Source organism: Arvicanthis niloticus, chromosome 24 (genome assembly GCF_011762505.2).
Source record: "Arvicanthis niloticus isolate mArvNil1 chromosome 24, mArvNil1.pat.X, whole genome shotgun sequence".
NCBI classification, from domain to species: Eukaryota; Metazoa; Chordata; class Mammalia; order Rodentia; family Muridae; genus Arvicanthis; species Arvicanthis niloticus.
Genome location: NC_133432.1, coordinates 12891697 through 12914259, shown reverse-complemented (window position 1 = coordinate 12914259; position 22563 = coordinate 12891697). Strand labels below are relative to the sequence as shown.

Here is a 22563-nt window from a genome sequence, read left to right as displayed (position 1 = left end):
GGACCCTGAGTCCCTACAGGGTCTGTGGGCCAAGCCTCAGTTTTCCTCATTGCCATGAGCAATCACCACACTCTGGCCCCTTGTTTGAACACAGGTGGGAATAGGTCCTTAGGGAAAAACTGAGGGGTCAGAAAGGAAGTGGGAACATGTTCACTGCAGCCCCAAGCAAAGGACCGTACACACACACACACACACACACACACACACACACACACACAGATCACATACAAACACACACTTGTATATAGTCACACACACATTCACATACACACTCATAAACACACACATACACCTATATTCAAACACATACATACTGACAAACATACCTATATACATACACACTCATACACAGGAACTCATATACATGTACACACATACATACTCATAAATACACATACACATATATTCAAACATATATACTCAATATTCATATACACCCTTGCACACACTCATATACACACACTTATAAACATACTCATACAGACTCATACACTGCCACTCATACATACTCACACACACTCACATACACACTCATAAACACACACCCCCATACTCAAACACATACATACATACACACTCCTACACACACACACTTGTATACATGTACACACATACATACATGCCCATAAACACACATATACACATAAATTCAAACACACATACATACTCATACACATTTGTTGCGGCCCGAGCTGCCCCACGTTGGGTGCCAAAAATGTTGTGAACTGCTCTACCCCACGCTTGGGGGCCAAAATGTTTCGGACTGCTTTGTCAATGTTGGAACCGGCACTGCCAAAAGCCTTGGGGGCTAAGTGTTAGAGCCTGCAGTGCCCCAGGCTGCTCCGGTCCATGGGTTGGGGTTCAGCAAGAGAGAGTGAGTAAGGATGAACACAAAGAATGGAGACCAGACAGAGTGTGATTCAATCCCATTTATTCTTCAGTCTCTCTTCCTAGTCCAAGTCCAAAGTCTTGAGTTCCTAGTCCCTAGTTCCTAGTCCCTAGTGCCTCCAAGTTCCAAGCTTCTTTCCAAGCTCCCTTCCAAGTGCCTAATACTTAATAATAATTTCTTCTGTCTGCCTCTTACCTTTTATATGTCTCACTTCTAAGCCACACCTTTAGGTCACACCTTTAAGTCATGCCCTTAGGTCTTGTCTCTAAATCTGATCTCTAAGTCACACCCTTAAGTCACACACCTTTAAGTCTCACACACCCAAGGGAAAATCCTGGGTATCTAAAGCAAGATGTTATCAGAGTGTGCTCAGTTGTTGTAGGCTGTTGTAATCAAGTCTCTTGTCAGGGTATATGGCTCAAGATGGCTGTAAGCTTGATAACCGCCTTCTGTCAGCTCCCCACACACATTCATACACACTCTTTACACATTCATATGCACACACCCATATACATACTCAAACACACACACTCACACTTACACACTGACATACATACATACACACTCATACATACTCATAAACAAATACAACATATACTCAAACACATATACATACTCTCACACACACTCATACACAAACATATTCTTATACACACAAGTGCATGCGCACACACCATTCATTCTTAGTCAGAACCTACCCAAACACATACTGTAGTACTATGTAGCCACTAAAATGTATGTTCCCCGGGTAGCAATGGCTTCGCAGTCAACTGTAGGCTGTGTCTTGAAGCTTGCTCTGTGGGTATTAAACCAGCTGTGTCTCCCATTCGTGCTTGGGAACTCCCTGAGGGGACCTCTCTGCTTGGAGCTCTAAGTGCTTCCACCTCATGCCCAGCCCAGCATGATGGAGTGACACTGTTCCTGGGAAGGGAGTGAGCTGGGTACCAGCTCCCAGTTCCTCACAGAGCTCTGTCCTGGGTGCAGTGGACTATCCTCTGGACCACAGTAGCCTCCGGCAGCTGGTCTTGGAGAACTACCTTCAGAGGGAGCGCGGAAAAGAACTACAGGACACCATATCGGAGAAGGGGGATGAGATAAGGCTCAAGAAGATGAGGTGATAGGCTGAGACTCGTGGGTGGCTGTTTTCCACACTAGAGAGAATAAATGTTTTCTTGCTGAGCCCAGGGCCTTTGCATGTGCTGTGCTGAGGAGCTCTGAGGGCTGCAAACCAGCTTTGTAATGGGGTGAAGGGTGAGGTGTGTGGGCCCCAAAAGTGGCCTGAGGTCTGTGTGGCTCCCAATATCCCTGAGAGTGGGACCAGCACTCCCCCTAACCCCCCACAACTGACAAGATCTGCCAGGTGGAACAGGGCAGTTTTGGGGGTGGGCTCATGTTTTGGTTTTTCGAGACAGGGTTTCTCTGTGTAGCCCTGGCTGTCCTGGAACTCACTCTGTAGACCAGGCTGGCCTTGAACTCAGAAATCCACCTGCCTCCCAAGTGCTGGGATTAAAGGCATGTGCCACCACTGCCTTAAGATCACTATTTAGTGAAATAGTGATCTTAAGACTCCAGGGTCTACCGGAAGAGCCAGACACTGAGCAGGAACCAGGGTCTTGGAAGCAGAAAGCCTGTTTGACTGTGTGTACTTTGGGGATGAGTGTCCCCAGAACTGATCTGGGTCCCGCAGGCCTTGCTGCCTCTCTCCAGAGCCCAGGTATCTGGGGTCCCCAGCCTCATTGTCTCTGGAAGAGTCCCTGGAGGACACTGCTAGAACCACGGGTAGGGTGTAGGTAGTCCAGAGTTTGGGGGTTCTTATCCTTCAGAACCCACTCCCTTGAACCCCAGCTTCCTGCAAGGGGGCCACAGGGACCTCATCGGTTGCTGGGCTGGGTGTGGGGGGTGTGGGTTTCTTCTCTCTCTCAGACAGGGCCTTGCTATGTAGCCCAGGCTAGCCTTAGATGTCACTATGCTTTGTCCTAGTGATTCTCTTGAACTTGGTTTCATGTTTTTAGTTTACCTATGGGGACTCAGCTCTAAGCTTATGGAAAGTCAGGTCAGGGGAGCCAGGAACTGCCACTGCCAGTGTTTTGTTTTTATTCAGTATCTTATTATGTAGCCCAGGCTGGCCTGAAACTCACTATGTAAACCAGGCTAAGTCTGGGATTCACAGAGATCCATCTACTTTTTTTTCCCACCTTCAAAGTCCGGGCCAAGAAAGCAAACAGAGCTGAGGGAAAGAAGGTCACCTTGGGACAGTGACAGAACTGGCCACTCCTGGATGCAGCTGCTCCTGAAGTCCATGGACTTCCTGGAACTGGCTCTGTAGACCAGGCTAGCCTCAAACTCAGAAATCCATGTGCCTCTGCCTCCCAAGCACTGGTGTGCACCTCCCAAAGGTGCCACCACCAGGTGGTGCCTGTTTGTTGTTCAAACTGAGATCCCCACAGCCTTCATAGAACCCAAATACTTTGTGACTTTGGTGACTTAGAGCCTGTGAGCCAATGGTCACCACAGCTAGATCAAAGACTTCCTGTTTATTTGCACACAGCCCTGGGATGGTCCACACCTGCAAGCTGGGGCAGCAGGGGCTGGAGATGGAGAGAGAGCACCGTAGGCCGCCTGAGGCTGTGGTTCAGGGCTCAGTCTTTCTCTTCTCCATGGGTGATGATGTGGACCAAATTCTTATAGTCAAGATTGCCGGTGACGTCAGGGGGGAAGGCTGCGAACATCTGGTCGATCTGCGAGCAAGAATTACAGGGTACAGAGGTGCTCAGAATTTAAGGGGGCAGGGTAGGCCTGAAATCATGGGAAGGATGCTAGTGCCCCAAGCCAGGCCTATCCCTGTGACTGCTGTCACCAGGACTTGAGGAAGGAAGGAAGTCAGCAGGCCCAAAAGTTACCTCTCCCTGAGAACTAAGCCCAGGCTACTGTCCTGGCTCAGCTTCTGTGTCCACATACTCTTGTATCTTTACTGTCCCTACCTTTACTCACCAGGGTGATCTGGTATCCCCTAGACTGCCTCACAACCCCCAGATGCACAGTAGGGGAAATCGGAGATGCAGCTGTAGAGGAAGCTGTTAGGCAGGCCATGCTTAGGTGCGAAGGGGCCTGGTGGGGACTATGGCTGAGTGCAGTCATATGACCGGTTGTGGTCTAATGGCCAGAGAGGTCATATTTTTGGAGGGAAACTAGATAGCAAGGTAGCTTATTTTATATGCAATGTTTATATCTAAATGTTTTGGATGAAGCTGGGTGTGGCGGTGTACACCTTTAATCACAGCACTTTAGAGGTGGAGGCAGGCGGATCTCTGTGAGTTTGAGTCTAGCCTGGTCTACAGAGTGAGTTCCAGGATAGCCAGGACACAGAGAAACCTTGTTGGAAGAAGCAGGCATAATGGTATTTGTGATCCTAGCACGAGTTTCAGGCCAGTCAGGGCTGTGCAGTGAGACCCTGTCTTAAAAAGGCAAATGGTTTTGAATGGTTACTCTTCCTCCCCCAACTTTCCTCTCCCCTCTTTATGTTGCAGTGATGGGGATTGAATCCAGGGTTGCGTGCATGTCAGGCGAGTGTTCTAGCTCTGGGCTACAGCCCCTGGCTTGTTACGTTTTTATTTTGTGACGGGACTTACCAAGTTTCCCAGGTTGGCCTTGAACTCACTCCGTAGCCTGTGTGGCTTTAGACCTGCAATCCTCCTGTCTTAGCTTCTCTAGTCTATAGGATTGGCAGGCTTGAGTCATGAGACCTAGCTGGCTTGAATGTGTAACCAGCAAAAGACACCGTGTCCCGGCCCTGTGGTGGCAGTGTGTACTGTGAGGGCCGTCAAGCCTCGTGACATGTGGCAGTGGATGTCCTGATCCCACCTTGACAGACAGGGAGACTGAGGTACAGTGAAATTCAAGTCTAAAGTCCCATGAGTGAGGGGTTGATAGCTGGTGCTCGTGGGTGGATGTGTGGTAGAGCAAGACAGAGCATCTGTAAAGGGGCTGGGCGGTGGGAACACTGGGGAAACCTGTACCTCCTCTTTGGAGAACCTCTCTGCTTGTGTGGTCAGCATCTCCCGGACACTGTAGGAAAGGAGAGAGCAGGCGCTGGTGACATATGTTGGGGGATGGAAAGTGGGGACCCCTCTCCCTCAGAACCCCACTCACTAGTCAGCCTTCAGTGATCCTTTGCCTTCAGGATCAAACACCTTGAACGCGTTGAGAATGGTCTCCTCGGGGTCAGCCCCTGCAAGAGAAGATAGGCCCACCTGTCTACTGGGACTGGAATTGCTGGGGCCACAGGAAGTGGACCCAGGTCCCCCTGACCAGAGGGGCCTGGGCAAGGCTGCTTCCCTCAGAGCGAGACCTGGATTTTGAAAGAGGGCTGAGAGTTAGCTCAATAAGAGGGCTTGCTGTTCTTGCAAAGGACCAATACTCACATGGCAGCTCCCAGTAATGTCGCCTTCTCTGCCCTTCACGGGCACTGCACGCATATGCTGTGCACACACGTATGCACATAATAGAAATTAAATCTTAAAGAGAAGGCTGAGGAGCCAACAGGAAGTCCAATGCAAGAGAGGCCTGCCTCACTCCGGGACTTTGTGGTTTGTGGGGAGGAGCTTCAAGCAAGTTGGCTTTCTGTCTCTGAACTCACCCAGACTTGTGGGTCACAGTAGAGCCAGCTCCTCAGATGCTTTAAATGCGTCAGCACCTGGAGTGCATTAGCCTAGGACTAGGTAGAGAAGTGGGAGCAGGTCTCTGCTGGAGCAGGACCCCATGCTGAAGTAGCGCCCCTTGATGGGGCAGTGCCCCCTGCTGGAGCAGCACCGCCTGCTAGAGGAGCATGCCCTGCTGGAACAGCCACAGCCCCACCCCCAGCTGAAGCAACTGCTCTGATTTCTTTTATACTATTTTTCTGCTCTGTGTGTGGGGGTCTTTTACCTGCATGTTTGTCTTTGTACTAAATGTGTGTCTGGTGTCCATGTAGGTGCTAGGAATTGAACCCGGGACCTTTGGAAGAGTGGCCAGTGTTCTTACCCACTGAGCTGTCTCTCTATCTCTCCCATGCTAGTTTTCAATGGTCCTTGTTCAATGTGAACTACCCACCTCTTGCCTATGTCTCTTCTAGGGCTTAATTCATGACCAGCAGTGAACTAACTCTCTCTCTCTCTCTCTCTCTCTCTCTCTCTCTCACACACACACACACACACACACACGCAAGCTCACCTTTAAGTTTCTCCCCAAACATCGTGAGGAACACAGTGAAGTTAATTGGACCCGGAGCCTCTTTGATCATTTCATCGATCTCTTCACTTTTCACGTTCACGCGTCCTGGTGGGAGACACAGAGACTCAGAGCCGGGAGCGGGCAGCTGCCGCCCTTGATCCCGCTTCTAGGAAGCTGGTAACCATCAGGGACAGTGTGTGTGTGTGTATGTGTGTGTGTGTGTGTGTGTGTGTGTGAGAGAGAGAGAGAGAGAGAGACAGAGACAGAGACAGAGACAGAGACAGAGACAGAGAGACAGAGACAGAGAGACAGAGACAGACCCAGGACAGATGTTCCCAGCAGTGTTTTCTAGCCAGATGTGGTGGTGACTGTCTATAATCCCCGCACTGGAGAGGATCAGAAGTGCAAGGTTATCCTGGGCTACATATTTGGAAGTTGAGGCTAGCCTGGGCTACATGAGACCTGAGCACATCAAAGAAAGTGTCTTCAGGCCTGAAACTTTTAACACAAGTAAGAAAAGCTTCTGTTGTAGTGCCGTTCTTAGACGGACCTGTGAGCCGTGCAGGCAGAGAGCTCATCCCTTGTCTCCGAGGGATCTCTTTCTGTCAGGCCTGCTGCCGCCCACGGCTCCACAGCATCCCATCCCTGCTTTCTCTCCTTCCACAGCACAAACTAGACAGAGCTGATCCCTTCCTTCTCAAGAAAGACTGTGTTTTTAAAACGAGGAGCTGTATTAGTCACAGAGGTGAACAACCCGCAGAGCTGTCCGTGGCGGCTCTGAGTCCCGAGGATAGGAGCAGGTGGTGCTGGAAGCCAGGCTCACACTGCTGAGATGTTAAATAAACCTAAGTCCCAGATGGGATGACCCCAATAACTTGCAAGGCAGCGATCTGGAAGGATTTCAAAGATGGAGACCAAAGTGTTGACTGGAGTGTAGCATTCTGGGTAATTCTGTTTTCTCCCTTTTTCTTTTCCTAGTAATTTGAATTTTCTATTTATGAGCCAGGAATGTGTTTAAAAAAAAAATTCTCTCCTGCCCCCTCCCCTGGATTGAAAGGAACGGAGAAAGGTTATAAAGGCCATTGAAGTTGTTCCAAAGGGCTGGTGGCAGCTGAGCCACTTTGGCAGATGACAGATGGGCTCTTGGCCTCCTTTGATGCCCACACCCCACCCTCCACCCCCTTCCCTGGTATGGGGTAGTGGTCAGTGCCACATACCTAGAGCAGCAAATGTGTCCCTTAGGTCATTCTTGTCAATGAAGCCGTCTCTGTTCTGGTCCATGATCGTGAAGGCCTGTGGGGAGGGTCACTGCTCAGCGGAGACAGGGCAGGGACAAGAGGTTCAGCTGGGGAGGGGAGGGGACATGGCACGAGTAAAACCTGGTGACCTGCAGGAGGTGGTCTTCCTGCCTTTTGAGTTAGCAGGGACGGAGGTTACCCTCTTAGAACCTGCCTACATGTGCCTCTGCGACTGCAGCTGTCTGCCCCTTCCCCCAAGGGCCAGGTCAGAGGGAGGGCCACACAATGCTGCGGGGACAGGACTCTGAGCCTGTCCTTCTTGGCCGTAGCCAATGGCTCTATTTTGCCACCTTAGTTAGGCACCTGCTGTAAGGCACAGCCCCACTGTTGAGGGCAACAGGTAGAACCATACTCAGTTGCCTGAGGCTGCCATGACCTTCCCGCTTTGGTGGGTGGACAGGGAATTCTCCGTGGCTAATACACAGGGACACAACAGCGATGGACATGGATGGATGCCAAGCTGCCCAGCCCAGCGCACCAGGAACTGAGGCAAGAAAGAAGAATCGGGAAGGGTCATAGGAGCCAGAGGCTGGACTTGGTCCCGCCATTCTTCCTAATCTCTCTTTTCTTCCTCTGTGGTTCATCTTTTTGCCTGCCCTCCACCCCTATGCACGGGAGGGACTGAGGCTCTCTCAACAAGGACAACCAAAGTGGTAGTGGGACACCCCTGAGCAGAGATCACCAGTGGGTGACAGTGGCCACCCAGAGCTATGCCGTTCTGTGCTTTTCCTGGAAAAAATCCCTGCATTTCAATAAGGGGCGTGCTTTCATGGAAAATCCACAGAAGTCACTATGACCAAGTGTTTCTTTGGGCGTTCACACACGGTTTGGGTATGCCGATCGTTTCCATGGTTGGGTGTCCTTATGTCGGGGGAGGGGGACCCTGCCACACTCACCTCTTTGAACTCCTGGATCTGGGTCTGCTCAAACATGGAGAACACGTTGGAGCTCCCGCCCTCTAGCCGTTTCTTGGCTTTCTTGGGAGCCTGGGGAGGGAACGGCCATTAGACCTTGCTGAGCCTTTGCATCAGGACCTGGGCTAGGCCCTGTCACCTGGGGAGTGTGTCTCTGGTGCCCAGACAACACGAGAGACATTCAAACATTCAAACATTGCCTAATGCTCTCCTCTGCTCCACCAAGGAGACAGAGGTACTGGAGGCTCAGAGAGGGTGAGTCACTTTTCTAGGTCACACAGCCTCAGAAATGCATACACTCTGTGCCCCTAGCCACTGTCTCTCTTTAACTAGCAGCTGGGGGCTACCAGTTCTGGAAGGCAGACACAAATATTTCAAGAGAGAAGAACTTTTTGCATTTTCAACTTCAAAAGATAGAGCCAGAAAATCTCTTCTTGGCTCCCTGAATGGGGGGAAAATTACAATTTTATCCTTGAAAGCTCTGTCTCATTGGGCAGGATCTGGGAGTGACTGATTTCTTGAGGTCAGGAAGCAGGCACCCCCTGACCCCTGCCCAAACCCATTTTTCCTTGATTTTTGCAAGTTCTTGGGAAGCTGCTGTTTGCGGCTCCTTAGGGAAGCTGATTGGGGTCCTTCTGAAGGCACAAAGTGCTTGTCCATCCAGGGATAGGGGGCTCTTAAGAGAGCATCCTTCCTCCTCCATGGGGTCCTTGACTTGGGGGGGTTGTCTCTCTGCTGCCCACCCTGCATCTTTCCTCAAGGGTCCACTGACTACTCACCATGGTGTCTGAGGCTGGCTGCTGCCTCTGGAGAATTCAAGGAGCCTGCTGGCCTGCCCCTGCTGTGGAACAATAAATACCTCTTCCCTGGGGTTAAAAATAACCCCATGACCACTTTTGGCAGTTGTAGGTGAGGCGGAGGCCACCTAAGCCCCCCCACCCCATGCCGTTCTTCTGAAGTAAGAGCCGCTCAAAGACGGCCACTGCCTGGGTGGACACGTGAGACCCAAAAATGCCTTCAAGGTTAAAGAGACAGTGGCTGGGGCCTGGCCCAGGAACGATGCTGTGTGCACTCTGCCCCGCCATTGTCTAATGGGGGAGAGTAATAACCCAGAAGGTGTGGGGGGGAGGAGAAGGAGGAGGGAAAGGAGGAGGGAGAGGAGGAGGAAGAAGAGGAAGAGGAGATAGAGGAAGAAGAGGAGGGGAAGGAGGAGGAAGAGGGGAAGGAGGAGGAAGCCTGAGCTTTGGTTTTGCATCCAGACACCCTTTCGCCTCAGGGCCTTTGCACCTTTGCATCTTGGGCAGCCTCTGGCACACTCCCATCTTTGCTCAAATGTCACCCTCCCTTGTCCCCTGCCTCTGCTTCTCAGCCTTGTGTCCCCACCGAGCCACACAGGGACAGCCAGCTCCCGAGGGTGGACTCTTCTCGATTGCCTCTCCCTGTCCCATATCCTACCTTGAACACCAAACCTTGGCAGCTGCCACTTGCTGACTGACTGGAGAAAAGATAAAGGCTTCATTCTCAAGTCTCCAGCCACCCCATGGGAGCAGGGTCACCTTAGCATCTGGGTCCCCATCTCAGATATGAAAAAAACGAGGTTGAGGGAGGTAGGCCAGCTGCTGGAGATAGTGGTGGGGTAGCCTCTGTCTCCCAAGTGCTAGGAGGACCAGAGTATGTCATTACACCAACTCCTTTTCTTTTTGAGGCAGGGTCTCATGTAGCCCAGGCTGGCCTTGAACTTGATACATAGCTGAGGATAGCCTCACCGATGACAAATACAAATACAAAAAAAGGAAACAGAGTTCTGCTGGAGATAGTGGTGGGGTAGCCTCTGTCTCCCAAGTGCTAGGAGGACCAGAGTATGTCATTACACCAACTCCTTTTCTTTTTGAGGCAGGGTCTCATGTAGCCCAGGCTGGCCTTGAACTTGATACATAGCTGAGGATAGCCTCACCGATGACAAATACAAATACAAAAAAAGGAAACAGAGTTAATTCCTCCATTTTTCAAGACAGGGTCTCATGTAGCCCAGGCTGGCTTTGAACTCATTATGTAGCTGGGGCTGACTTTGGATGTCTGGTCCCCCGCTCCTCTTGAGTGTTGGGATGACAAAGCTGAGATCCAGGCAGCCTTCAGGAGGTGACCGTTACTCATTTCTTCCTCAGGTCAAGATGGTCTCAATCTGTGGGGCACAAACATGTGGCCACATTGGCTACTATTAGAGGAAGAGAGGTGACACATACCTGTTATCCCAACACCCAGGACACTGAGGCGGGAGGATCGGGAGTGCATGGTCATCCTTGGCTACACAGTGAGTTCAAAGCTAGCCTAGGCTACACAACTGTCAATAAAACAAAACAAAACAAAAAACCAACCAACCAACTAAACAAAACCCCATTCCCCTGGCTTCTGAAGATTGTGTTGAGGCATATGTGACTTGCCAAGTCCGGTGTGGTGGCTGAGAACTGAGGTGACTCACAATGGTTGTGGGAGGCTGGAGATTGAGGTTAGAGGTTACCATGAGTCTAGGCCCACAGAGGTGACCTGTCCACACGGTCCACCGGCCCACTGTGCTGCGTGAGGAACTGGTTTATGTTGTTGTGTAGGAAACATTTGGTGTAAAAACCCAAGGGCTGACAATGCTCTGTCCCTAGGCCCTTAGCGGACACCCATCCTGTGACTCCAAGCTCTTGCGCTTGTGAGATTTCTGCAGCCTAGAACTTTCCGAGTACCACTAAGCAGAGACTCAGGAGCCTGGAGTGGAACCATCAGAGCTTCCAGAACAATTGAGAACAAAGCCAGTGGATCTCTTTCCCATGCCGTTACAAAAATACAACGGTAAACCCGGCGGGTCAGAGCGGCCAAGCTTGCTACCTGGCAGAGCTGGTGGTCAGAAATAGAAATCGGACAGAGATCTGTGTCCGCTGTGGATGTGGAGACAATCCTTTCCTTTGCCCCTTCCAGCTCCTGGCAGCTGCCAGCATTCCTGGGCTTACATCCGCATCAGTGAAGCCTCTGCCTGGCCTTTCTGGCTGTGCAGTGTCCCTCACAGGAAGTCACCAAAAAGAAAGCTTAAGTGTGTTTAAATGCACAGAATAGTACACACCAAAAACCAACCAACCAACCAAACAAACAAACAAAGGCCAGATTATGTATAAATTACATCCAGGAGTTGGGGAGATGGCTCAGCATGAGGTCCTGATTTCTACCCCTCAAAACCCAGACCTGCATCAAAGCTGGGCCGTGTGGGTCTGAAAGCCTGTCGCTGGAAAGATGGAGACAGACGTCTCTCTTAGTTTCTTTCAGTTTCTCTGACTTGCTGGCCAGCAAGTGTAGTCTAAAAACAGCAAGTCCAGTGAGAGGCCTTGTCTCAAGAAATAAAATGGGGGCTGGAGAGATGGCTCAGTGGCTAAGAGCACTGACTGCTCTTCCAAAGGTCCTGAGTTCAATTCCCAGCACCCACATGGTGGCTCACAACCATCTGTAATGGCATCTGATGCCCTCTTCTGGTGTGTCTGAGACAGCAACAGTGTACTCATATACATAAACAAATCTTAAAAAAAAAAAAATAGCTTTTGAAAAATGACACTTGAGGTTGACCTCTGGTCTCTATGTACATATACAGGTCCATGTAACAGGTACCTGAACCCATTTGCATGTGAGCACATACACACACACACATCACATGCACACACACACACACACACACACACGCACATCACATGTATGCACACACAAACACATGTGCCTATCACATTCACACACTGACACACATGCACACCATATGAACGTGCACATGTCACACATGCATGTGTGCACACACACAGAGAAATTACTCTCTGACAATTTTAAGAGATGAGGAGAGAGGAAAATGTGGGTCATATTTGTAAACACAAAAATGATTTTACCCTCATTCTAAGGACTTTAAGTATTTATTGGAGCCCTACTGTGTGCAGGATCCAGTGTACACCAGGAGTCAGGGGGTAGTGGGGTTTACATGTGTCTCTCTGAAGCTCCTGGGTTTGGTATTGATAGGAAGTGAGGTCTAGGAGAGATGAAGGAGGTCGGTGGGGTCATGAGGATCCCCCTTGTCCCGCCCCAGATGGGATTAATGACTCAGTAAGAAGAGGAAAAAAAAGTTCTAAACCCTTTGCTCTCAGCAGCCTCTAGCCTTTAATGAAATAAATCTCTTGTATTTGTAAGCGAACCAGACTCTGGTATTGTGTTATAGTAACAACAATAATCAACTCAGTGGAGATGAACTTTGAGACTCTAAAGGTTGTATCCCTGACTGTCTACAGTATAATATACAGAGAGGAAATACCAATTATTTTTATTTTTGTTGTCGTTTGTTTGTTTATTATTTATTTATTTTGTTTTAGATCGGGTCTCATGTAGCCCAGGCTGGCCCTGAACCAGTTGTGTAGCAAAGGATGACCTTGAATCCTGATTCTCCTGATCTCCTGAGTGCTGGGTTGACCCACTGAATGCCTTTGCTTTTAAAAGCCTAAGCACTGACTGTTCCTCTAAGCAAGCAAAGAAACAAACCAAACCAAAACCCCAAATACCAAACCCAGAGAAATCAAGTGTAATCCAGAAGTGAGCAGACAGAGCCTTAAGTCCTGACATCTGCACTAGAGGTGGAAAAGTGGGTTACAGGGCCCAGTGGTTCCAGCATCAATCCCAGACTGAAAAAAAAAATGTTTCTTTGGCATGGAAGGATGGGCAGACATGATGGTTCTGGTTGTGGGGAGTCAGCGTGTGTCATATGGGGGCTGTCTGCAGAGAGGAAACAGCCCCTGGAGCTGAAGAAATTCTCTCTCTCTCTCTCTCTCTCTCTCTCTCTCTCTCTCTCTCTCTCTCCTCTCTCTTTTTTGAGACAGCGTTTCTCTGTGTAGTCCTGGCTGTCCTGGAACTCACTCTGTAGACCAGGCTGGCCTCGAACTCAGAAATCCACCTGCCTCTGCCTCCCAAGTGCTGGGATTAAAGGCGTGCGCCACCACTGCCCGGCAGAAATTCTCATACTCAGAACAAGTTTGAGGAATCCTGAAGATGTCTGACATAGTCCTGGGCAGAAAGCTGGGGCCAGGTGAAGTGACTCAGCTATTTGGGGAATATCTGGAGTTCTAAGGAGATGAAGACAGAGGACTTCAGACCATGGATACAAATATGACGAGCATTTGTCATCTGCCAGACTGGAGCCTGTAGGAACATTCACTTTTGATTCTCCTTGCTTGGGGACTGAGCAGCAGTGTGACATCAGGTAGGTTTTTGCTTTCAGCCTCAGTATTTTAATCTGTAGAATGGGCATGATAACTATGTAACCCCCAGGGTTGTCATGAGGACAAATTCAGAGGCTATATTGTGTGTGCTCTGGCAATATTGACATTTGTGATTACTTTGTGGGTGTTGATTTGGTGACTCCTGTTTCCCCCAGGTCTGGAGAGTGGTCTGATCAGGTGGGGCAAGCTTGGAAGTGGAGGGTCCTTTGTCTGCACAGGATATGGGCACTACGGAGACTCGAAGTCAAGGCCTCCATGTGAACCTGGGCCTGATACCTTTACCGGAACTCACAGTGTTTTCTGAAGATGGCTGTGGAAGGAGGGTACATGTTCTACTGGCCTCGGGCCCCTGGATGGCAGCTCGGCACTGCTGGGGGCCTGTTAAAGTAACAGTTGCATTTCTAAAGTTAAGAGTCAGTCCCCAGCAGAGTCAGAGATGTCAGAAGCCATGAGGGCAGGAGAGAAAAGACTGGGGTTGGAGCTCCTAACTTTGGCAAAAACAAACAAACAAATAAACAAACAAACAAACAAACATTAAGTGCTGAAGAGAGGGCTTGGGTGTTAAGAGAACTCTGCTCTTCCAGAGGAATCGAGGAGTTTGAGTCCCAGCACCCAGGCCAGGAGGCTCAGAACTACCTGTATCTGTAGCTGCTGGGATTTGTCACCCCCTTCTGGTCTCCCAGGGTACATGCACTCTCATGGGCATATCCACACAGAGACATACATACGTAATTAAAAACACTAAAATAAACCTTAAAAAAGAAAAGTTTGAAACAGGGTTTCTGTTAAAGTAGAATTTGGGATAAATTGTGAGCAACTTGGGGACCTAGGGGGGCAGAGATATTTTATGCCTTTATTTTAATCTGTGTGTGGCACTGGCTGTCCTGGAATTCTGTAGTCCAGGCTGGCCTCAAACTCAGAGAGATCCATGTGCCTCTGCCTCCCAAGTGTCAGATTAAAGGTGTATGCTACCACTACCTGGTTTGTTTTAAGCCTTTTATCCATCTGTTTGAGATAGATCCTCATTATGTAGCCCAGGTTAGCCTTACACTTGTGATCTTCCTTCCTCAACCTCCCCAAGTGGGTGCTGGGATCACAGACCCGGACCACTGTGCCCAGCTTGGGGAGAGTTTGAACTCATATTCTCTGCAGTTGCCTTTCTCATGCCAACTGCAGAATGACTGTGAGTGGCTCAGCTGTCAGGAGCGAGGCCCTTTGCCCCGGACCTACATGGCTGGGTTTGAAACTCCTCAGCAGAGCCCACAAACCCCAAGTGAGCATCAGGAGAGCAAAGGCTGGTCTAGGTTCTCTGAAAGGGAGAACCAGGTGAGGCGAGGCCCCTGCCATGGCTCGCTGGTCTCTTCTGGAGGTGGCCTTACCATGACCAGTCTGCCTTGGGTGCTGGGCCCTTTAAGGAGAGTGATGGAATCCATGTCTCTGTTGAAGGTGCTGCCATCCTCTGATGCTGCCATCAGAGTGTGACTGATGGCTGCCGTCACCAAGGATAACGTATCTCCTCCTGTCAAGATGCTGAAGGTGTTGGTGACAGCTGCCCCTGGGAGTGGCAGCTACTCCAGCTGGCCAGAGGGGATCAGGGGAGGTAGACCTCTTTCTGGGAGTGCTGAGTGGAGGCTCTGTATTTCATAGATGGGCACATTCCAGAATGTTCCTCGGTACAGCTGTGTTGAGACAGGTCAGCTCTTACACCCAGCACTGGCTGGACCTAGAAGTGCTGCAGTGTGAGTTTCTTCTTGTCTTCATTGTCTCAACCCCTTATCTTTTGTACCTCTCTTACTCTCTTAGATCTCCAGACCCAAAGCTCCTGCTCTCTTGATTCCGCCTTGGCAGAGTGACTTTCTCTTCTTTCCCTAGGATACCTTGTGAACACAGTCCCCTCTCATCCTTCCCCAGGTCTAGCCTACATCAGTAGCTCCCAATCACATTGGGGTCTCCCCTCTCTTGCCATCCTACCCCCCACTTCACACACACGTATCCCAGCTCTGCCCCGCTCTGATGACTACTCTCCCCTCCAGTTAAGATCACTTAGCAATTAACCTACTAGACTGCTACAGTCATTGAACACTGGGGTTCCAGGTCAGCTTTCCTGGGGAGCCCTGGATAGATGACTTGATTTCTTTACTCCACGACAAGCCAGTAGCTCTGGTCTTAGGATGCTGTTGCTCTGATGTGTACTTACTGTGTGCTGTAGCTGCAGGTGACATGCACAGATCCAGGCATGGGAGGACAGACAGACAGACACACATCGTGGGGATCAGAGTACAGAGATACTGAGATTACTGTCTTCGGCCTTCCTGGCCCCACTTCCCCACTCCAGGCTGCGTGCGGACACTCAACTCTTTAAGGGCAGATGCTCTGAGCTCTGAGTTCAGATGGACATGTCCGTTTGGCTTGTGCTGGGGCCCTCAGAAGTGGACAAGGGTTTCACATTGCACCATCTCCAGCCTCCGCAGTGATCTTCCTGCACTGAGGCTCCAGCGACACCAAGCACTTGTCACCGGCTTGCCTGCCTCCCAGGGCATGCCAGGCACTGCCCAAACTCCTCCCATCTATGTCATCCCAAACCACACCATAGGCAGATGTTTATATAGGGTCCATTTCTCAGATAAAAAAACTGAGTGTCAGAGAGGAGTCTTTCTGTCGTCCCATAGCCAGAGTCTCTGCCTTGGGCAACACTGGATTTGGCTTAGGTTGTCAGAGTTTCACTCTGTGTACTTCCTTTTGTCTTGGGATCCAATTGTCCCCACTGTCCCCCACCCTGGAGCAGAGATCCCCCTTGGGAGCCAGACATTGTTGGTCCCCTTTTCTCCCACTGCGTTTTCAGCCTGGGCTGCCCGGCTGGCTGGGGAGACAATCTCAGGAGGTCCTCTTTTTAACAGTGCCCTTCAGATGCCCTCGGGCAGCTGTCACAGCGTGCCTGACATACCAGGGCATTGTACTCTGTGTGAGACCAGGATGCCAGTGACAGCTGTGGCCCGACCTGTCTGCAGCCCCTTTGCTGAGGAACTTGGAATCATGACAGCCCAGAGGGTTTCCAAGCCCTGTGATCTATATAAAGGCCATGCTTAGCTCTTCAGTCATGCGACCTGGGGTCACGGGGTGAAAGGCCTTTCAGCATGTCTTCAGCCAACACTGTGTGGGGGCTCTGAGCCTGGGAACTGGTGGCCTCAGCTCTGTAGACACTCAGGGACAGCGTCTCCTGGCTCGGAGGGGAGCCACTCCAGCAGGATGAGGGCCACTCATCCTTTGTGCCCCCCCACTCAGCTGCTTCCAGGAGCAGCTTCTCTTTGTCACATGGCCACGACTGAAATGGCCCCAGATGCTGTCAACCATCCCCAGGGAGTAAAGAATCAGTGGCTAGCACGACATTGGCTCTGTCGGTGCCTCTGACATCATGAACCTGGTCCTGGGGCTGGCTATGTGGTGTTGGGTGACAGCCGAGTCCTTGTGTTCACTCTTAAGTGACAAGACTCCCCCTCCCCCTGCCTCATGTCACCAACTCTATAGCGTTATCCCCTATGCCGCCATCAAAACTCAAGCTCTTAGTAACTCTGCAGGTGTCCTGTGGGGCACAGCCAAGCCTCCCCTGTCCCCTGGGTGACACACAGCCACTATCTGTCGTTTTCACGACTTCCCCTCTTCCTCTCGGCATTCGCCGTTGTTCCGAATTTGGGATTTGACTTAATTTCCGCAAGTACCCATCTCCCACCAGAACTCCAGGAGTGTTGAGAGAGTTGTGTATGTTTTCATTGGCGTGCCCCACCCCCACCCCCAGCACCTAGAAATCTAGAAAAATCTAAATCCCTGGAACCCTCCGAAGCCGGGCTTGCTTAAGTCTGGATAAGAGCGGAAGAGTCCTTCCTGCCTTCTGCTGGCTGCCTGCTGCTTGTGTCCAAGTGGGCAAGTCTATGACACTTGGCAAAGTGACGCTGGTCCTGGCTGGACGCCACTCGGGATGCAAAGGCGACATCATGAACAATATGGCTCTTCAGGCCGATCATGTAGCCATGCTCTGGTGGCTGGAGTCAGCCTCCATCCTTGTAAAGTCAGAGCTGTGGGCAAGAAGACGACCGCCAAGAGGTCAAAGGTCAAGTCCCTTGTGACCGTGTATGACTACGATCACCTCATGTCCACAGGGCACTCTCTGGACATTCCATAGTCAACAAGGATGTCCTTAGAGACCCAGCTCTGAAACACAAGGCCAGGCAGGAGACCAATGTCAAGTTTGGGAAGCAACACAGGTCAGGCAGGAGCAAGTAGGCCTTCTAGAAGTTTCAGCTTAAGGTATATTTTGCTATAAAAAATGGTTAAGAACTAGGTTTGAGATTGTGATTTTATGGGGAGGTTTAGGTGGAGGTGTCCTGTTCAGAGGCTAATCTTTGGTTGTTGTAAAAGTGACATTTTTTTTTTCTCCTGTAGTAATTGTTATCTTGGAGGCTTAGTGCCTCCTAGGCCTAGTTCTGGAAGCTTCTAGCCTCTGTAAAATCTTATCTAGGCCTAGAATATTTTCAGCTTCTGAGACTTACTACTGAATAAGCTCACCCTTTCTAGTTTTTTTCTGAACTCTGGCTGGCTGATTCAACTCAGCTGTTCTCGCTCAGACTCCTCTCCAAGCTGACTGACTAGATCTGGCTTCTCTCTCTGCCCCTGGCTTTTTGCTTTGCTTGTCTCTAACTCTGGCAATCCATTCTAGTCTTCTAGCTCCTAATTCTGTGGCTTGTTCTGTCTTTACTTGTGTCTAGCTTGTTCTCTCTTCAGCCTGTCTCTGTAAAACTCTTCTGGTAAAACTGCCTCAGGAGAGTGGCTTCTCTTTCTTCTCTCTTCTCCTGAGAGCTGGGCAGATCCTATTCTGTCAAATCTTGCTCTGATTCGTCACTTTGTCTGCCACTCAATTAGACATCATTCTCATGACTGCTTCCTTCCACAAACTAACTTTACCTTCATTGTTTGGGATCAAAGGTGCATACACAAGCATGTCCGTATTCTAGTCGGAGGGATTGAAGGTGTGTGCTAAGGCTGAGCCACACCACAACTAGAAACAGGTTGTTCCAGTAAACAACCCAATCTTGGGGTTCACAGCGTGACCAAATATTCTGCAACAGGTTGTCAACTTGGCTCATGTGGGAAGAGGCACTCCCCTGAAGAAGAATTGCCCCATTGGATCGGCCTGTGATCACATCTGTGGGGTATTTTCTTGGTTGCTGATTGGTGTGGAGTAGCCCACTGTGGCTTATTAAAAAGTTAAGCAAGCCACGGAGAGCAAGGCAGTACACAGCTTCCTCCATTGCTTGTCTCTCGAGCTCCCGCCTGGCTTCCAGCAATAACAGACTAACCCGGAAGCCAGAGTTCGTCCTCTCCTCCTCATGTTACCTTTTAGTCATGAGATGTTTATCACAGCGACAGAATGTAAAGCTTGAAAGACCTGTGGGAAACCAGAGAATTTCCAGAAAGATCCCGGAGGAGTTGGACTTGAATGTCAGATGAAGTTTCTTAAGGTAGGTAAGATCTGTCTCTGAGAAAGGCCCATCCCCAGCTCCGGGAGGTCTCTGACCCAGGTACTACAGGCAAGAAGCTATGCCGCCTCCCGCCTAGAAAATTCCTATCTCCAGAGGCAGTTCCACGGCCAACCGGCAGGGGGAGCACTGCACCAGGCTCTGCATTGCACCAGGCTCTGTGCTGCTTAGGGGAGTGTGGAGTCGGGGGAGAGGGACGGTGGAGGGGATTGCTGTAATTTGTCTCCACCGCCTTGGCCATGGCAGCTGGCTCATCAGTAGCTGAGGCTTCTGGGAGCCAGAGATTGGATAATGGATCTGAGTCCTCCAAGGCAAATCACCCCCTCCTCCCATTCTTCCATTGATCCTTCTGTCTATGGTCCTTCCTCCCATCCACCCATCTCTCCATCCACCCATCTCTCCATCCATCCATCCATCCATCCATCCATCCATCCATCCATCCATCCATCCATCCATCCATCCATCTATCCATCCATCCATCCATCCATCCATCCATCCATCCTCTCTCCCATTCTCTCTCCCTTCTCTCTCCATTCTTTTTCTCTCCTTCCTTCCCTTCCTCCTTCCTTTCTTGTTTCCTCTCTTTCTTTTTTCTTTTCCAGAATGGAGTGCGGGACCCCGTGTGCAATCCTCTAACCATTTCTTCCCCCAGTAACCTGACAAGACAGTCACTCCATGCTACTCAGTGCTGAGCTGCCTGTCCTGGGGACCTGGACAACCCACCGTGTGGTTGTCATACAGCTCAGGTGTTTGGGAGTGTTCCGTTTCCCTTTTTAGGTGCTGTCTGATGCTTCCTTGTGTTTTGGTTGTTTTGGGAGGATCTTGGGGGTGGAACCCAGGCCCATCGAATGCTACACACTCTCTTATGATCTCCTGATTCTGGATATAAACTCCAGCAGGAAGGGTCACTCACTATCAAAGGCTGAGAGGCCTGGTGTCACTACAGGGAACCCCCAGGACATGGTTTGTTTGTTTTAATTTAATTTAATAATTTTTGAGATATAACCTGCCTATATTGCCCAGGCTAACCTTGAACTCACAGCCCTCCTGCCTCAGTTCTTTGAATATTGGGCTCACACTTCTTTGGTACTGAGTCTCTTGTTTTCAGAGTGGCCCTTTGGAGTCTGTAGGGCTGTCCCGGAAGTTCTCTTCTCTTCTCTTCTCTTCTCTTCTCTTCTCTTCTCTTCTCTTCCTCTTTCTCTCCGCCTCCTCCTCTTCCTCCTTCTTTTCTCTGTCTCTCTCTCTCTCTCTGTCTCTCTCTTCTTTTTTTGAGATGGGGTTTCTCTGTGTAGCTCTGGCTGCATTGGAACTCTCTCTCTAGACCAGGTTAGCCTTGAACTCAGAGATACTCCTGCCTCTGTCTCCTGAAGAGAAGTGTCTGTGCACCACCTCCCTGGCTCCAGGATGTTTTCTTTTACAAGTGCAGATTCGGTGTTTTCTGCCACAAATCTTTACCACACTTGAGCTGTGAAGATAGTCTCTGGTGCTGCTTCTGAGATGTTTTGTTGTTTCAGATTTTGCCTCTTTCTATCATCCATGTCAAGGTAATTTTTGTAGGGAGAACCAAATGTTAGTGAACAATCTTATTTTCCTGATTTACTTTTTACATAGGGAAGCCCGCCCAATGTATTGAGCACAGTATATTGAACTACCAAATTGTATAGGCAACTGCCTAATTGAAAACCAGTTGCCTATAGATGAGGAGGTCCTCGTTTTCCTGTGTGCCTCTCCTACCCATACCATACAGCTCTATGGTGAGCCTTGAATCAAGTAATAGGGGCTAGAGAGATGGCTAAGTAGTTAAGAACCACTTGTTGTATCAGTTGTGGTGGGCACACCTTTAATCCCAGCATTCAGGAGGCAGAGACAGGTGGATTTCTAAGTTTGAGGCCAGCCTAATCTATAGAGTGAGTTATAGGACAGCCAGGGCTTCACAAAGAAACCTTGTCTGGAAAAAAAATAACAAAATTCAACAAAAAGATTAAAATTACATTTATCTTTCTGCATATGTGTTCCTCATTCCAGGGAGTCCTGGGGACTTAAAACAGGTCACTAGGTTTGTTGAAGTACCCACTGAGCCACCACTCCAGCCCAATTTTATTAATTTATTTTAAAGGTTTATTTATTTTGATTTTAATTTTTGTGTGTATGAGCATTTTACCTGCATGCATGTCTGTGACTATAAAGGCCGTAAGAGGGTATTTAATGCTGCAGACCGAGCTGCCCCATGTTGGGCACCAGAAATGTTGCAGACTGCTCTGTCAGTGTTGGAACCTGCACTGCCAAAAGCCTTGGGGGCTAAATTGTTAGAGCCCACACTGCCCCAAGCTGCTCCGGACTGCGGGTCAGGGTTTCAGCAAGAGAGAGAGTGAGGATGGACTCGAAGAATGGAGACCAGAGTGTGATTCAATCCTGTTTATTCTTCAGTCTCTCTTCTTCTCTTCAAGTCCCAAGTCTTGAGTTCCTAGTCTCTAGTTCCTAGTCCCTAGTGCCTCCAAGTTCCAAGTTCTTTCTTCCAAGAGCTAAGTGCCTAATACCTAATGCCTGTCTCAAGTGCCTACTACTAGTGCCTAATACTTAATAATAACTTCTGTCTGCCTCTGCCTTTTATATGTCTCACTTCTAAGCCACGCCTTTAAGTCACACACCTTTAAGTCTCACACACCCAAGGGAAAATCCTGGGTATCTAAAACAAGATGTTATCAGAGTGTGCTCAGCTGTTGTAGGCTGTTGTAAACAAGTCTCTTTTCAGGGTATATGGCTCAAGGTGGCTGCAAGGATGATAGCCGCCTTCTGTCAGCTCCCCACAATTTGATCTCCTGGAACTGGAGTTCTAGTTGGTTGTCAGTTGTTATGTGGGTGCTGAGAACTGAACCCTGGCTCTCTGTAAGAGTGGCCAGTACTCTTAATTACTGAGTTACCTCTCCAGCCCCTATATTTTGTTTATTTTTAAATTCATGTTCTGTTTCTGTTGAGACAGGTTCTTGGTATTATGTAATTGTGGCTATCCTGGAACGCACTATGGAGACGAGCAATTCTCAACCTGTGGGTCAAGGGTCAACCAAACCACTCACAAAGGCCGCATATCAAATATGGGGCATATCGGATACTTACATTATAATGCATAACAGTACCAAAATTAAAGTTGTAAAGGAATGATGAACATAATTTTTATGGTTGGGGTCACCACAACATGAGGAAGTGCATTTAGGAAGCTGAGAACCACTGATGTAGACCAGGCTGGTATCATATGCACAGAAATTCTCTTGCTCCTGCTGGAATTGTTAAAGGCGTAAGCTACCACACCTGGCTTTTCAATTTTTTTTTTTCTATGTAGCTCAGAATGGCCTTGAACTCCTAGCAATTCTTCTGCCTCGGGCGCTTGAATGCTATTACAGGTGTGGGCCACTTCACCAGGCAGCAAGTTTGTTTCTGAGTACC

General features: G+C 49.6%; 2 protein-coding genes and 1 pseudogene across 3 annotated transcripts in view; 2 read left to right on the top strand and 1 right to left on the bottom strand.

Annotated features, from left to right (window-relative positions):
* The window catches only part of Ccdc63 (coiled-coil domain containing 63), a 28756-nt gene extending 25497 nt beyond the window's left edge, over positions 1-3259 (top strand). For both annotated transcript variants that reach the window (XM_076922751.1, XM_076922750.1), the window contains one exon: positions 1874-3259. In XM_076922751.1, the coding sequence (XP_076778866.1) occupies positions 1874-2007 (134 nt within the window). In that variant the 3' untranslated portion in view covers positions 2008-3259. The remainder of the gene's footprint in view (positions 1-1873) is intronic.
* A 145-nt stretch (positions 3260-3404) lies between these two features.
* On the bottom strand, positions 3405-9224 carry Myl2 (myosin light chain 2). Its single transcript, XM_076922752.1, has 7 exons — positions 9089-9224; positions 8292-8381; positions 7315-7390; positions 6098-6202; positions 5039-5117; positions 4906-4954; positions 3405-3627 (listed from the first exon to the last, which is right to left on the bottom strand). The coding sequence occupies exons 1-7, from the start codon at positions 9089-9091 to the stop codon at positions 3529-3531; spliced, it is 501 nt and encodes a 166-aa protein (XP_076778867.1). The 5' UTR covers positions 9092-9224; the 3' UTR covers positions 3405-3528.
* An 8287-nt stretch (positions 9225-17511) lies between these two features.
* LOC143437458 (large ribosomal subunit protein eL27 pseudogene) lies at positions 17512-17869 on the top strand (annotated as a pseudogene).
* Positions 17870-22563: the final 4694 nt, after the last annotated feature.

Excerpts from the sequence above, each read along its gene's own strand:
- Myl2 (XM_076922752.1), bottom strand. Across the intron at positions 4,955-5,038 it reads GGATCACTGAAGGCTGACTA|TGTCCGGGAGATGCTGACCA; the intron begins GTGAGTGGGGTT and ends CCTTTCCTACAG. Across the intron at positions 3,628-4,905 it reads AGAGGTTCTCCAAAGAGGAG|ATCGACCAGATGTTCGCAGC; the intron begins GTACAGGTTTCC and ends TCTTGCTCGCAG.